Consider the following 16,223-nt stretch of genomic DNA (forward strand, 5'->3'; position numbering starts at 1 on the left):
GCTGGATTATACAGGCAGAAAGTCATGTGACCAACAAAATAGAAAAAGAACTAACAGGAGGGTTCTAACAGTACCCCCTCTTCTATGAGGATCCTCTGGATCCTCCAGGCCCAGGTCTATCAGGAAACTTCCTGTGAAACGCTCCGACAAGTCTAGGAGCAGAGACATCATCCGCCTTTACCCAGGAGTTATCCTCGGGACCGAACCCTTTCCAAGCGACGAGATACTGCAACCTCCCTCTATGCCATCTAGAATTAAGAATGCGAGAAATTTCATATTCACCGTCTTCCACCACCGGAGGAACAGAGACAGTTGTGTCCCTATCCGAAACATCAGCTTTTTTCAATAAGGAAACATGAAACACCGGATTAATCTTCCAGGAGGTGGGAACCTCCAACCTAACAGCAGATTGGTTAACTACCTGAAGTACCTTAAACGGCCCTACAAATTTCGGGCCCAATTTCTTATAAGGAATCCTCAACCGCAGATTCTTAGAGGACAACCAAACCATGTCACCAACCGTAAACAAAACCTCTTGACGTTTCCTGTCAAAGTACCTCTTAGATTTTTTGTTAGCCTCTTGAAGGTTACAATGTACATCAGTCCAAACTCTCTCCAAATCACCGGAAAAATTCTCCTCCTCCGGCACAGCCGATACCAATTTGGAGAATGACCCAAATGACGGATGTCTCTCAGTACAACAAAAAAAAGGAGAACATCCAGCAGAAGAGGATGTATGGTTGTTAAGAGCAAATTCAGCAAGTGGCAGAAACTCAGACCACCCCTTTTGATTGTCAGCCACAAAACAACGCAAAATCTGTTCAACATCCTGGTTCTTTCTTTCTGTCTGTCCATTAGACTCAGGATGATATCCAGATGAAAATGACAAATGAACTCCCAACCTGTCACAAAAGACACGCCAAAAACGAGCCACGAACTGAGGTCCCCTATCAGAAACAATGTCGGTAAGAACGCCATGGAGTCTGACAATTTCCTTAACAAAAGCCTTAGCGAGTGTCTTAGCGCAGGGCAGTTTGATGAAAGGAACCAAGTGACACATCTTGCTAAAACGGTCCACGACCACCCAGATGACAGTGAAACCCTCAGAGGCAGGAAGGTCAGTAATAAAATCCATAGCAAGATGCGTCCAAGGTGCACAAGGAACCTCCTGAGGGCAAAGCAACCCCGCAGCAGGAGCATGTGAAGACTTAGATCTAGCACACACAGTACATTGACGCACCCACTTAATGACTTCCTTCTGCCACCCAGGCCACCAAAAACTGCGACCCACAAGTCTCCTATTCTCAGAAATTCCTGGATAACCTGCCAACCGAGACTCATGACACTCCACAAACAAATCTCTCCTAAAGTTCCTAGGCACAAACAACCTCCCATGGGGAGTGTTAGACGAGGCATCCTTCTGGGCTTTCAGAATCCCATCTTCCAAAACGGAGTCCAATGCTGCTATCACAACACCTTCCTGTAAAATGCTCTCCTCCTCCTCGGTACCAACCATGGGAGAAAAGCTGCGAGATAAATCATCAGCTTTTACATTCTTGGTACCCGGGATGTAAGTAGCAGAAAAATTAAACCGCAAAAAAAAAAGTGCCCACCTAGCCTGACGGGCATTCAAGCGCTTGGCAGCATCAAGATAGATCAGATTCTTATGATCAGTGAAAACCTGAATGGGAAATTTAGCACCTTCCAAGAGATAACGCCAATGTACAAATGCGAGTTTAATAGCCAGCAATTCCCGATTACCAACATCGTAATTAAGTTCAGTCTCTGAAAAATTTTTTGAAAAAAAAGCACAGGGATGTACTCCATCCTTGTTTTCCTGAGACAAAACAGCACCAACCCCCACCGAAGAAGCATCAACCTCGACCAAAAAAGGCTTGGTCTCATCAGGCTACATAAGGATGGGGACAGAACTGAATCTCTCCTTGAGATACAGAAAAGCTTCAATGGCCTCCGTAGTCCACAGAACCGTATTCGCACCTTTCCTGGTGAGATCGGTCAGCGGCTTAACAATTATAGAATTCTTAATGAATTTTCTGTGATAATTGGCAAAACCCAAAAATCTCTGTATTGATTTCAAACCAATAGGCCTAGGCCATTCCTGCACCGCCTGAACCTTCACCGGGTCCATCTCAAAGCCCTCGCTGGAGATAATGTAGCCCAAAAAACTAATTCTCTGCACAGCGAACTCACATTTCTCCAGCTTAGCAAAAAGTGAATTGTCACTTAACAACTGCAATACCTCACGTATGCTCTGCCAATGAGACTCCAGATCCGGTGAATAAATCAAAATGTCATCCAAATACACAACCACATTCTTACCAATCAAAGGCCTCAGGATGTCATTAATAAGGTTCTGAAAAATGCTGGTGCATTGGTAAGACCAAAAGGCATAACCAGATTCTCAAAATGACCCACCGGAGTGTTAAAAGCAGTTTTCCATTCATCACCTTCCTTCATACGTAACAAATTGTATGCCCCCCGGAGATCAATTTTAGAGAACCACTTGGCCCCCACTAACTGGTTGAACAAGTCAGGAATTAATGGCTGTGGGTAGGAATTGCGTACGGTAATTTTATTAATTTCGCGAAAGTTCAGACATGGACGTAAACCGCTGTCCTTTTTTTTTTACAAAAAAAAATCCAACAGCCACAGGAGACTTAGAAGGTCTAATGTGACCGGCGGCCAACCTTGTCTGTATGTATTCCTCCAAGGACTTTCTCTCAGGGATAGTCAGATTAAATAAGCGACTCTTGGGAAGAGTAGCTCCAGGATCAAACTCAATGGTGCAATCATAGTCCCTATGAGGAGGCAAAACTTACGACTCCTCCTCAGAAAAAACCTTCCAAAAATCCTGAATAGGTACAGGTAATTCCCCTTTTTCCACAGCAGCAATGCGACCGTTACAACATTTATCATGACACTTAGGGCTCCAAGACTTAATTTCATGGGTAGACCAGTCCAGTACAGGATTGTGCAATTTTAACCAAGGTAACCCCAAAATCACTGGAGAAGGCAAATTATTTAATACCGCCAAATCCAAATTCTCTTGGTGAATACCATTAATGGTGAGGGGAAACTCAAAAACCTTGTGAGTAATACATTTCAAAGGAGAGCCATCAACAGCAACCATAGAAATAGGAGATGACAAAAGTTTGGATTCTAATTCAAATTTTTCCAAAAATCCCTTATCAATCACATTGAGTGTAGAACCACAATCCACAAATACCCGAAAATTCAATCCACTCCTCCTGAAATGAGGTGCTCCCAGAAAGAAATACTCCCTTAGTGTTTAAACAAGCTATACGGGCGTAACTGACCTTTTTTTTTCTTTGTTCAAACGAAGCACACAGTTCTTAATAAAGTGGTCAGATTTACCGCAATAAAAACATAATCCCTTAGCAAACCTGCGGTCTTTTTCCTGAGAATGGGGTGACGTCGCCGCAATCTCCATCGGTTCTCCACCTTCTGAGCAGACCCTCTGAAAACTAGGAGCTGCCATAGCAGTAGATTTCTCTTCATTAATCCTAGCACGCAGTCTCCTGTCCACACGTATAGCTAATTGCATTGCCTCCTGCAAGGTTCCAGGTGTTGGGAAGGCAATCAGCAGATCCTTAACCCTTTCACTTAGACCAGCAAGAAACAGACATTTTAATGCCGAGTCATTCCATTCCACTTCGGCCGACCATCTTCTGAAGTATGTACAATAATTTTCCACATCACCTGATCCCTGCTACAAACGTCTTAATTCAGTTTCAACAGATGAGACTCGATCAGGATCGTCATACAACCCCATAGCAGAAAAAAAATCTTCCACTGATCTAAAACACGGATCATTAGGTTGGAGAGAAAAGGCCCATCCCTGTGACATTATAAACCCAATGTGCTGTGATTCATTCCCAGAGGATCTGGGTCTTAAACGAAAATATAATAAACAAGCGTTTTTAAAGGAAAAAAAATCTTGCTGTTTACCATTAAAAAAAATCAGGCAGTCCTACCTTCAGTTCCACAAAATGCGCTCCAGGACAGCTACTCACGTGTTGCTGGAGCTCGCCCACCTCCAAAGACAGTCCCTGTAGGCGTTGAGCCAACTCCTGAACCGACACCATGCTGATATCTGGATTTCTTTCCTAAGAGTGTTTTATTTTTGTATTGGACTGGACTTACTGTTATGAACTGCTACAAGCACTAAGGAAAGATAGGAAAACTGTCCCTACAATAGGACTAAGCTGATTCCCTACGATGCAGCGGTGGACCTGTTCCTTGTGAACAGACCCACCTAAGTCCTCGGCTAGTCTGAACGCAGACCTATAGATATAAGGGAGGGGTCCCTACAAGAACTAAGGACTGGGATATAGATGGACACCTCCTAGCTGAAATTGTAGCAGAGCAAAGACAAACAAACAAAAGTACTAGTGGTCCAAGGACCAAGCAAACTACTGAGTTAGGTACAAGGCACCTGGCTAGCTTAAGAGTAAATGAAACACTGAAGTCCAGCAAGGCCAAAAGGGCGGAGCTGGATTTTGTAGGCAGAAAGTCACGTGACCAACAAAATAGAAAAAGAACTAACAGGAGGGTTCTAACACTTATCACAGTCTCCTCTGGTGTGTATACTACTTTATGTCTTTCTGTGCATCATTTATTAGGGCTGTTATCTAAGGTGCTGTCAAGTTGTGTTTTCTGAGGCTGATAACTCTGATGAACTTATCCCCTGCAGCAAAGGTAATTCTTGGTCTTTATTTTCTAGGGTGGTCCTTATAAGAGTCAATTTTATCATAGCAAATTATGGTTTTCGTGACTGTACTTAAGGATAACTTCAAGGCTCTATCAGTTTTCTTGATTGACTAATCCTCATGTGTTAAAATAGTAATGGACTGCCATTTCTCTTCATTAGTTGAGTGATTTTGAGATATTCTGGGTTAGAACAGTTGTAGAATAGGTTTCAGCTCTCTGTGGAACTATGTATCAACACTGCCTCTACAAAACACATCTAATGGTAGCTAACACTTTTTAAAGACCCATGATTCCACAAATTAACTCTTGAGGAGGCATACCTGATGAAACTTGAGAATCCCAAGGTGGTGTAAAACTGTCATTAGAGTAAAAGGAAAGTACTTTGAGAAATCTAAGGTTTAACACACATTCGGGTTGGCTTTACACAAGTTTCTTTACTATGTGTTTTCAAATGCGTTCCTTTGTAGTTTTGCTGCTTTCAGATTGAATCTACAATGTGAACACTCCAAACAGAACAAGAAAAACCACTACATGACTAGGTGTGTCCAAATCTTTGACTGTACTGTATTTAGAGTTATTTTACAATAATTAACTTTGATTCTGTGCAAAACTGTTATCTTCTGAGCTTCAAAGAAAACTTTATAATGAAAAAGACTTGGTAGCAAGTTGTTATAAAAAATCTATATATAGCAAACCAATGAAACTATTTAATAGTGAAAACAAAGAGCTCTCTATATGCAGCTGATAACATTGTTGGACCGTAAAAATTTAGTGCGTGTAGTATAATTTGTTTATGCGCCCATGAAATGAGTCTGCAAATAAAAAGCATTTTACCAAGAAAAGTAATCTTTTTCTCTGAGGCTAATATTTATTAGCTTACAACACTTTAATAAGGAAGATCATTGACAAAGTCTGAGATTTATTAAGGGTATGGATGCCACAACAAAAAAAATAGATAGGGGGTCCAACATTATGAACCTATGCTGATGCAGGTAACAAAAGAACAGAGATTACTTTAGCAATTTAAAGGGAACAGGTTGGGATGGCATGTTGTTGCAGAATGCTGTGATAAACATGCTTGGTAATTGTGCCTTGATTTTGAAAAAAAATCACCTACAATGTCGCCAGCAAAGCAAACACACAATACATCTCCTCCTCCATGCTGTTTGGTAGGTACCACACATATAGAAATCATCTGCTCACATTTTCTGCATCTCACAAAGACCTGGGAGTTGATAAAAAATCTCAAGTTGTAACTGATCAGACAACAGTACCAATTTCCATTGATCTATTGTCCAGTCCTTGTGTTGCTTGGCCTAAACAAATCTTCTCTTATTTGTGGTCCTCAGAAGTGGCTTCTTCCCAGCAATTCTATTATGAAGGCCTAGTTATTGGTCTCCTCTGGTGTGCCTGCTACTTAATTTCTTTCTGTGCATCATTTATTATGGCTGTTATCACCTTGAAAAAAGCTATTTATCTGCAGATATAGGGCAAATCTGCAGGTAAATAGCATTACAATGCTACCAGGCTAACTTACTGAAAGTGTCGCTACCAGGACAAAGTGAATTTATGTCCTCTCAGGAGCCACCGGCTTCAGTCAAAAGGGCATGTATGTAGTGGCTAAAGTCACCTCTCACAGCACGGTTCATTATACTGTGAGCTACAGTTCTCATCATACCCTGGCACTTTGATTGACAAATCGCTCTGCACAAATGCACTGCAGAGCTGACTGTCAATCAAAGTGGTGGTGCATGCTTACAGCCACTGCTCAAATTATAGTGAGCGGTGCTGTGAGCGGAGACTGAAGCCACTCCATGAACGCTCCACTTTCAGTAAGACGGCCAGGCAGCATTGTAACACTATTTACCTGCAGATTAACCCTATATCTGCAGGTAAATAGCATTTTCCCAGATGACAGCTTCCCTTTAAGTAAATGCACTACCAGTTGTAGTTCGGTGTACAGTTGCTGCATCACAAGGCTAGACACATCAATGAATAGCAGGCGCAGTTAACAAGTGCTGCAACCCCTTTATTCTAATGATTGGTGGGGGTCCATCAGTTTCACCTCCATCATTCACTAGGGATGACATGTCTTGGAGAAAAGTCATTCATACTTTAGAGGCAAAATCCCTTTAAGATTATGCAATGTTGAATGACATATTTAGTTCATAAAAGCATTTGTATCATGTAAATAAGCAAAAAAAAAATATTTTTTCTTTAGGTGGATGCGCATGGAAATATATTGCTTACAACACTTGAAATCCATAATGAAGTCACTGGTAATGAAATTACAACAAGCGTCACTGATGTTAGAAATTCAACAACATCTTTTGATAACTCAGGAATTCAGTACAGAAAACAGAGTGTTACTCGTGATGGATTTGGGCGTCGCGCAATGGACAGAACTGCTCCTCATGGCAAAAAGAACCATCTAAGGAGACGATCCTCACAATTAAAAATTAAAATCCCAGATCTAACTGATGTAAACGCCATAGACAGATGGTCAAGGATGATATTCCCTATCACATTTTCTCTCTTCAACTTAATCTACTGGTTATACTATGTCAACTGATGGACTAGGATTATGATGATATTACATAGTAGTTAATTGTATGCAGTGAAGCAGGAAAGAATTCACTAGCATACGCCATGTTGATATGAATGTATGTGCACGCGCATCTCAATGCTCACACACGTTCATATGAGATGAGTAAATATATTCTGCAGCAAAGGACATGAAAAGGGACAGATCATTTTTCAGCTTTGAACAATGCAGATCTTCCTTAAAAGAAGGACCTTTTGAACAACTGCTTGAGATACACTTTTCATGATTTCTGATATGATACTTCAAGAATGGGATTACATCCACCTCCTTTCTTTCTACTTTCCTTATGTTTGCAATCGACCATCAATGTTTTTTTTTTCACACAGGTGTACTTTGTTTTATAGACTAATGCTTCATATACCAGACTTTCTTTCAGTTCATTATCTTCATTGTTTTCTAATGTTTTCATAATTTCCATTATTACAGTTTGTCAATCACTTGTTGTTGGTCGCCCACCATGATTACTCCTGGAAATTATATTATGGCACATAATGTGACACATCTCAACATTATCTGGGAATCCATCTTAATGCACTGATCTCAAACCCATTGCTGGATTCCTATTTATATAAACCACATGTTGTACAGAGCAGTATATTTTTTCTACTTAGATAGGCTATAATGCAACTTTGGCATAACAACACCCATTTTAGCCCTACTTTATAAAACAAAGTGGAGGTCATTTATAAATCAACATTGAAGCACATTTTAAGCACTGTGGTGCCTACTTTAACTAGTTATGTATATGTTTGTTCTGACCTTCCATTTTTAATATCTCTTGCAAGTTCCTGAGTTTTGAGATGTGGGGAAAAAAATGCCTCAAATAATTTCTTTCTGGTCTCAGATCTCTGCAATAATGATAAAAAAATATTTAAGAGATCAGAAAGAATGTAGGAAAAATATATGGTTCATTTTTGGGGTGTGAGTGTGCTGCTCCTATTAAAGCTGGGTTCATACCAGCGTATTTCACGGATCGTATACCTACTGACCAGGGTCACCCAACCCGAACTTATAGCCTCTTAGACACATTTGAGGCTGTAAGTTCAGATCCGGAGACCCACAGCTAGACTGAGCATTGTGGTGCATATACGAACCATGAAATATGTTCGTGTATATCCGGCCTAAGACTTCAAGGCATCCAAAATTTTTGGATGTCTCTTCGATTGAAAAAATGGTGCCCCATTTTTTGAAACGCTTTAATTTATGTGTCCTTGTTTTACTATTTTATTTTCTGTCATTACCATGTATTTTCAATTCAACATTTAGTGGTTGAAATCAGTTGCTCTTAGAAGAGAACCTTGGTGTGCTCAATCTTTGGTAAGATCATTTCTAAACACAACATTCTTCTAAGTTTATCACATGGTAAAAGACCTTTACATCTTAATTCCATACAGTACACAGCCACTTGCACTGACTACATAAAGATACCAAATTTGGAGTATGAAGGTTAAGAGACATTGACCCAATATTAACAGAGTGGGTGATATAGTAGCTTCATTCGACCTAGAATTCAGATGTTTTCCAAAATATCCGGGGCCAAAAGAAAACATTAGATCTGGATACAAATGGAGATATCAAAAAATTGCTTCATATTTTTTACGGTGTTGTTGTTTTAATTTGTTTTTACTAGACTGCTTTCAATAAACTTGGCCTAAAGAGGTTTGCCAGGATAACACTTGTTTTAGTTCTTAGGTATGCTCCGTGTAGAAATATCTTGGAAGGACAACCGTGAAACAATTGATTGGCTGCAGCGATCACATGCAGTAGTTGTGATCTCACATCTGTTGCCATATTAAAAAAAACTGGGCCGGCAGTTGTGAGGCAACCCTGGAGGGTGTAAGTAGGGCCAAGCAAGTGCACTAAAAAAATAAAACTTGAAAAAAACCTTTAAGTTGTGGGAGGTAGGAAATATATTTGGTTCTCTATGTATTTAGGATGATACGATGTTTGCGATGGATAATATTTTGGGCACATATTTTATTTCTTCTATTATGAGGCATAACCTCCTATTTGTGATGGCATTCAACAATCATTGTATCCATTATATAAACTTATCCTATATGAACGTTTAGATTATTTTAGTGAAATATAATTACTTTTTCATCATAATAATGTTGACATGGAGGGTGAGCGCCAACAGTGGCACACAATATAGTTGCCCAATATATTTTAGAGTAAGTGGTATCCAGTTTGTTAAACCTCTGAAAATGGACAAATCTCAGGATATTTGCTGTGTAACATTTTAATGTATTTTATTTCAAAGTACACTCGCCCTTTCAAGCATTGTTATTACACTGCATGGAAATTGAAAATATATTTACATAGAATGCATATATACATATAATTTATCAATGTATTTACGTTGTGCTTGCTATTGTGACAGCATGCCTTGTCATATTTTTTGTCTAACATTTTAGACGTGCCCTCCAAATGCATTGCTAGCACAATTAGTTATATACCCTTTACTTTATACATATTTCAATATTAAGAAAACCATCCAGTATGTAGCATGGTACAATCACATATGCTTTATAGCACAATATATCATCTTTAAAATTACTAGTTTTGTTTTTTATGCAAAGGAAAACAAGAAAAAAACAAACATTCTTCACATTTATTTCAAACTTTTCACACGCACTCACAAAAAGAAACATTTTTTTAGACTGGTGATTAAGCTGCATCAATTTCTGAAACGTTACTATTATTTACTTTTTATCTAATCTTGCTATTTCTAAAATGAAGATAATATATTTTTTCTAAGCCACATTTATATCACTTACATCCAATACAATTAGTGTTCTCTGTTGTAAAAGTGACAAGAGATTTTATGTTTATCTAATTTAGATTTGGCGGCTCAGTGTTCTCTAATTGTGTTTTTTATAATACATTTTTAAAGGTGTGTTCCAATATGTCATAAGATATAGTTTATCTTAGTAGTTTTATGTGGTTTATTGTACATTTCATTGCTTTTCCATGTTCATAGAGAAAATTAATCTATTTTTTTGTGCCATCTATGTTTCATACCTCAATATATACATTTCAATTAGGCAGTAGTTCTGAAATGCACAAGGCTTTGTTTGGGATCATTTTTGTCTGTATGCTTCCAATTTTATTGGATCCCGAGTTTTTTTCTTACAGATGGCCTATGAATCCTTGAGTAAATAAATCATGATGTGTAATGTGGACCCGAAGAGACAGCGTAAAGAGTCTTGATATAAAACATTGCCATGTGCATGAGGTCTAGTCTTTTTAACATATTTCATATGATTTTTTTTTTAATAAATATAAGTGATTTTGGTACATAAGTAAAAATGCTATTTACATTGTTGAACAAAAGCACAAATATAGGATTATTGTACATATCATTATCTTAGAGTATAATAAAGGCGAGGCAATAGATCTCTGCACATTAACAACTGTGTGCCTTAAGCACAATATAACTGCACAGTTTAAGTCAATATGCCGCTCTTAAATTCAGTCTTTTTTTAAGTTATATTAAAAATACTTTCATCTAAGAACATGAAAAAAGTTATTCCTGGATCCTTCTTTTTATTGTCTGTAGTCTATCTGGAATTTTTTTCCCATTTTCCACTTGCCTTCAGTTACTAGAACAGAATGTAGCTGTAAGCTGCTTTGAGACTTTATTCAATCATTTAGTCACCAGGTGGATAATTTCTATCTTCCATATAAAAAAATATTTCCTTTTCCTCTTCTTTTCACTGTGCAGAGACATTTTTGATAAAATATATGCCTTTATGGTCATCAGTATGATGGGGTAGCAGTGACTAGATGCTTACAAGACTGATACCTCTAATGTTTAGCCTATTAAATTACAATTCTTTTTTATTTTTTGATGAACTCAAACGTTAGTTGTATGTTGACATCGGTGACAAAGTAAAGAGCCTTTCTTACTGATTCAGTTTCATTAGAAAGTCATGATTGAAGTCTCATTGATTTCATTTATAACAAATCCAGATCTACAATTACGAATCCAGTTTTGAATGAAACCGAATACTAATATATTTCCCATTTATTGCTATTCACCAGCTTCCAGTTTTTATTATGTTTCATTTTTCTTGCCATCAAAATACCGGAAGGCCTGGACCCCTGACAGAATGGGCACAATAAGTGTCATCTTTTTTTTAAGTGGGGCTGATCTAAGGGTATATGTTCATTATTGCTAGGTCACAGATATTACTATTACATCTTATTATTCATGCTGCCTGAACCATGAGCTGCCTCAATCATATACAGGCTATGTTATTGCAAGCATTCATGATATACTTGGGAACTCTGCAACCTTTCAGGAATAATGCTGTGGACAATACTACTCAGATGACTAGTCCAAGAGGCCAGTCTTCTTTGGCTTCTTCCCACCCCACGTCTCTTGAGTAACGTTTTCCCCATGTATGTAGAGAGAGACCTTCCCATCAAGGGATTCAGAGAGGGAAGGAGCCACAGAGGACCTGCCTCTTGGACATGTCATCTGAGTATCATTGTCCCCGACTGGCTTCTAAAAATATTTTTTCTCTGAAATACTGTTGTGTTTCATAGTAAAACATATATGCATACAATAACACACTTGGTTTTGATTCTTGCTTTGTGTGGGTCGCGCAGCATGAATCAGTTGTCAATTTCCCTCTGAATAAGCAATAGATGTCAAAATCTCTTCTGATTATTGGGTGTAATTTAAAAATTTCAGAGTCACCTTGTAGCCACCTGCTACAAGACACAAGTATTTTCAATTACACATGGTAGGTGGATCCACCCGGTACAGATTTTACATTGGGGACCAAAATCATCTTACTTCTAATTTTAACTCAAACTATAAAAAGACTATATCACATTATTTGAGCTATACATTCAGAAGCCTGTGTTAATCAAATTCTAGAATATTCATTGACTATTGCACACATATAAACACATATCTGCCAAATATTTCTTTATTCACTGAAGATGTCACAAAGAGCCAAGAAAAAAGAAAAACATTTTTGTAGAATTTTAGAAGTTACATGTAGATTACTTCTATAGTGCTCCCAGTAAGAGACTGAAAAACAAAACTTAGATTCAAATTATTCTAGATAATGAATTCATAACAAACAATACTCCAGGAACCACTGCGTTTCCATCTTTATTTACTCCGATTATTGCACTTACTGTACCTGGTGCATTATGATTTCTACAAATGATACATGTATTTTTGTACAATGCAGTCACTCATGGTTATCCCTACCACTGTCATGTTGGACCACACCTTTAACAAATATCTTGTGTTGTTTCTTCTGATTCGTTTTCATTACTGTGATAAGAGATATATTTGACGTGTTGCAGAAGGCAGAGAAGTTGTCAGCTATGGGTGCAGAGTTTTGCTTTGTTTTGCAGTATAACACTTTTGTTAAATCATGAACTATTTTTTTTCTGTTTTAATTGCTTATAAAATGTCCATTTATTCATATATATTTTTCAGTATGTTTTGGCTTTTAAAATAATATGATAACTATTTAACAAATGAATGATTTTATATTAAAAAAGACTATATAAAATTGGTTGTTGTTTTGTTGTTATAAATATAAGGTATTCCTTCTAGAAAGCTACTGGCTCCAGTTGGGAGGTAGTTTTTGATAAATGCTCTATAATAAACGTGTGCAAAATAGTTCTCTTCTAGAATAAAAACACTGTGTAGTACTAGGTAGACGTTGACCTATACATAATACTAGCCATATAGTTTGGACAGTGATTTCTAATTAAGACTATGGCCCTTATTCATGAAGGTGTTTTCACCAGAATTTTGGATCCAGTTGGATGAACACATAGGTGAGCTGCGCAACTGGATCCAATATCTTTTGGAGGATTTGTACACCAGCCAAGGGACAGCAGTAGCTGTTTTTCTTCATGCCTACATAAGAGTTGTGCCTGTAATCAGCACTCTCCTACTCTCCCTCCATAGGATATCACCCTATTGTGCTACGCTCTGTTTCCCACTTCTAGATTTACACTTCACCAGAATTTTGACATATTCATCGAAATCTGAACTGATAAAAATATTTGCCTTGGCAGTAGCTGCTTGGCACAGGTTGCTATATTTGAGTTTTCAATTTGCTACCACTATCTATATTGACTCTCTTGGTTTACTACACTTTTTAATCCTCTTAAAAAAAAAATATGGATGTTTTCCAGCCAGGATGGCTCTCTTTTTCTCTTTCTTCTCCCTCTCTCATCTATCTATCTATCTATATATCTATCTATCTTATCTATCTATCATGAATGTAAGTGGTATACATTCTGTTACAGAGGGCAGATCCAATGGACAATCCATTTGGTCCCAAGAACTGCACATTCCATGAAATGTCTTTCAGAGAAATTGTTTTTAACAGTTTTGAATATCTAAAGTAGCATTATGAAAGAGAACAGCATTATTTATTGTCTACCTTCTAAGTATAACCTGAAAGCATACATGAGATCAGAAGATAAATCTCCATTCAAACCATACACTTGACAGGTTTGTTAGATGAAATTCACCAGTTTTGTCTTTTAGGTAATTATTTTTCCAAACAAAAGTCTCCAGAGATATTAACTTTACGTCCAGCCATCAACAATAACAGGGAGCAATTATACAACATTCACTAACAGTTCTTGTGATGGTATGTTATTTTTGTTATTTCCATTACCTGATATTGAACTCATTGTACATAAAGTCATGGCAGAAGTATTTCGCCCAGAAAATTAATGCAATTACACATGTTTTGTTATACACATATTTATTTCCTTTTTGTGCATTTGAACAACTCAAAAACAATTGAAGAAAGGCAAATTGGACATAATTTCACTCAAAACCCCAAAAATGGGTTGGACAAAATTGTTGCCACCCTCAACTTAATATTTATTTGCACACCCTTTGGAATAAATAACTGCAATCAATACCTTCCTATTATCATCAACAAACTTCTTACATCTCTCAACTTGAACTTTGTTCCACTCTTCTTTTGCAAACTGCTCCAAGGCTCTCATATTTGAAGGGTGCCTTCTCCTAGCATCAATTTTAAGATATATCCACATGTGTTCAATTGGATTTAGATCCAGACTCATTTCTTTAAAATTCTTCAGCACTTTGTTTCCATCCATTTCTGGGTGCTTCTTGAAGTATGTTTGGGGTCATTGCTGGAAGACCCATTACCTAGGATGCAAACCCAGCTTTTTGACACTGGGATCTACATTTGGACCCAAAATTCTTTGAGAATCTTCAGATTTCATGAGGCCTTGCACACAGTCAAAGTACCTAGTGCCAGAGGCAGCAAAACAACCCCAAAACATCTTTAAACCTCCTCCATATTTGACTGTAGGTACTGTGTTCTTTATAGGTCTCATTACGTTTTCAGTAAACAGATAGATGTACTTTACAAAAAAGCTCTATCTTGGTCTCATCTGCCCACAAGACACTTTCCCGGAAGGATTTTGGCTTACTCATGTACATTTTGGCAAACTGCAGTCAAGCTTTTTATGTATCTGTATCAGCAGTGGGATCCTCCTGGGCCTCCTGCCATAGCATTTCATTTGTTCAAATGTCGATGGATAGCTCGTGCTGACACTGATGCACCCTAAGCCTGCAGGACGGCTTTAATTTTTTTGGAACTTGATTGAGGCTTCTTATCCACCATCTGGACTATCTTGCATTGCAACCTTTGATCATTTTTTCTCTGCCATCCATGTCCAGAGAGATTATCTACATTGCCATGTGTTGTAAACTTCTTGATTATGTTGCACTGTGGACAAACGAACATCAAGATCTCTGGAAATTAACTTGTATGAGATTGTTGATATTGTTCAACAATTTTGGTTCTCAAGTCCTCAAACAGTTCTCTTCTTCTCTTTCTGTTCTCCATGCTTAGTGTGTCATACACAGACACATAATGCAAAGATTGAGCCAACTTATCCCCTTTTTATCTAGTTTCAGGTGTGGTTTTTCATATTACCCACAGCTGTTACTTGCCGCAGGTGAGTTTGAACCAGTATCACATCACAAAGTTGTTTACCCACAATTTTGGAAAGGTGCCAACGATTTTGTCCTGCCCCTTTTTGGGGTATATATATATATATATATATATATATATATATATTTATATATGTGTATATATATATATATATATATCACAGTACAGACCAAAAGTTTGGACACACCTTCTCATTTAAAGATTTTTCTGTATTTTCAAGACTATGAAAATTGTACATTCACACTGAAGGCATCAAAACTATTAATTAACACATGTGGAATTATATACTTAACAAAAAAGTGTGAAACAACTGAAAATATGTCTTATATTCTAGGTTCATACACAGCTGATAGTCCTACTGAATAGACTTTTAGAATTTGTATTATGGCCAGAAAAAAGCAGCTAAGTAAAAAAACGAGTGGCCATCATTACTTTAAGAAATGAAGGTCAATCAGTGCAAAAAACTGGGAAAACTTTGAAAGTGTCCCCAAGTGCAGTTGCAAAAACCATCAAGCGCTACAAAAAAACTGGCTCACATGAGGACCGCCCGAGGAAAGAAAGACCGAGAGTCACCTCTGCTTCTGGGGATAAGTTTATCCGAGTCACCAGCCTCAGAAATCGCAGGTTAACAGCAGCTCAGATTAGAGACCAGGTCAATGCCACACAGAGTTCTAGCAGCAGACACATCTCTTCAACAACTGTTAAGAGGAGACTGTGTGCAGCAGGCCTTCATGGTAAAATAGCTGCTAGGAAACCACTGTTAAGGACAGGCAACAAGCAGAAGAGACTTGTTTGGGCTAAAGAACACAAAGAATGGACATGAGACCAGTGGAAATCTGTGCTTCGGTCTGATGAGTCCAAATTTGAGATCTTTGGTT

At 37.9% G+C, this 16,223-nt stretch overlaps 1 protein-coding gene across 1 annotated transcript in view; it reads left to right on the forward strand.

Annotated features, from left to right (window-relative positions):
- The window catches only part of GABRB3 (gamma-aminobutyric acid type A receptor subunit beta3), a 279,637-nt gene extending 266,737 nt beyond the window's left edge, over positions 1–12,900 (forward strand). Inside the window, exon 9 of the mRNA XM_073664539.1 lies at positions 6,974–12,900. Coding sequence (XP_073520640.1) covers positions 6,974–7,324 — 351 coding nt within the window. The 3' untranslated portion in view covers positions 7,325–12,900. The remainder of the gene's footprint in view (positions 1–6,973) is intronic.
- The last annotated feature ends 3,323 nt before the right edge of the window (positions 12,901–16,223 follow it).

The sequence above is a fragment of the Phyllobates terribilis genome, unplaced genomic scaffold (assembly GCF_046119375.1).
Source record: "Phyllobates terribilis strain yellow unplaced genomic scaffold, ASM4611937v1 Scaffold_2__4_contigs__length_985480577, whole genome shotgun sequence".
NCBI lineage: Eukaryota > Metazoa > Chordata > Amphibia > Anura > Dendrobatidae > Phyllobates > Phyllobates terribilis.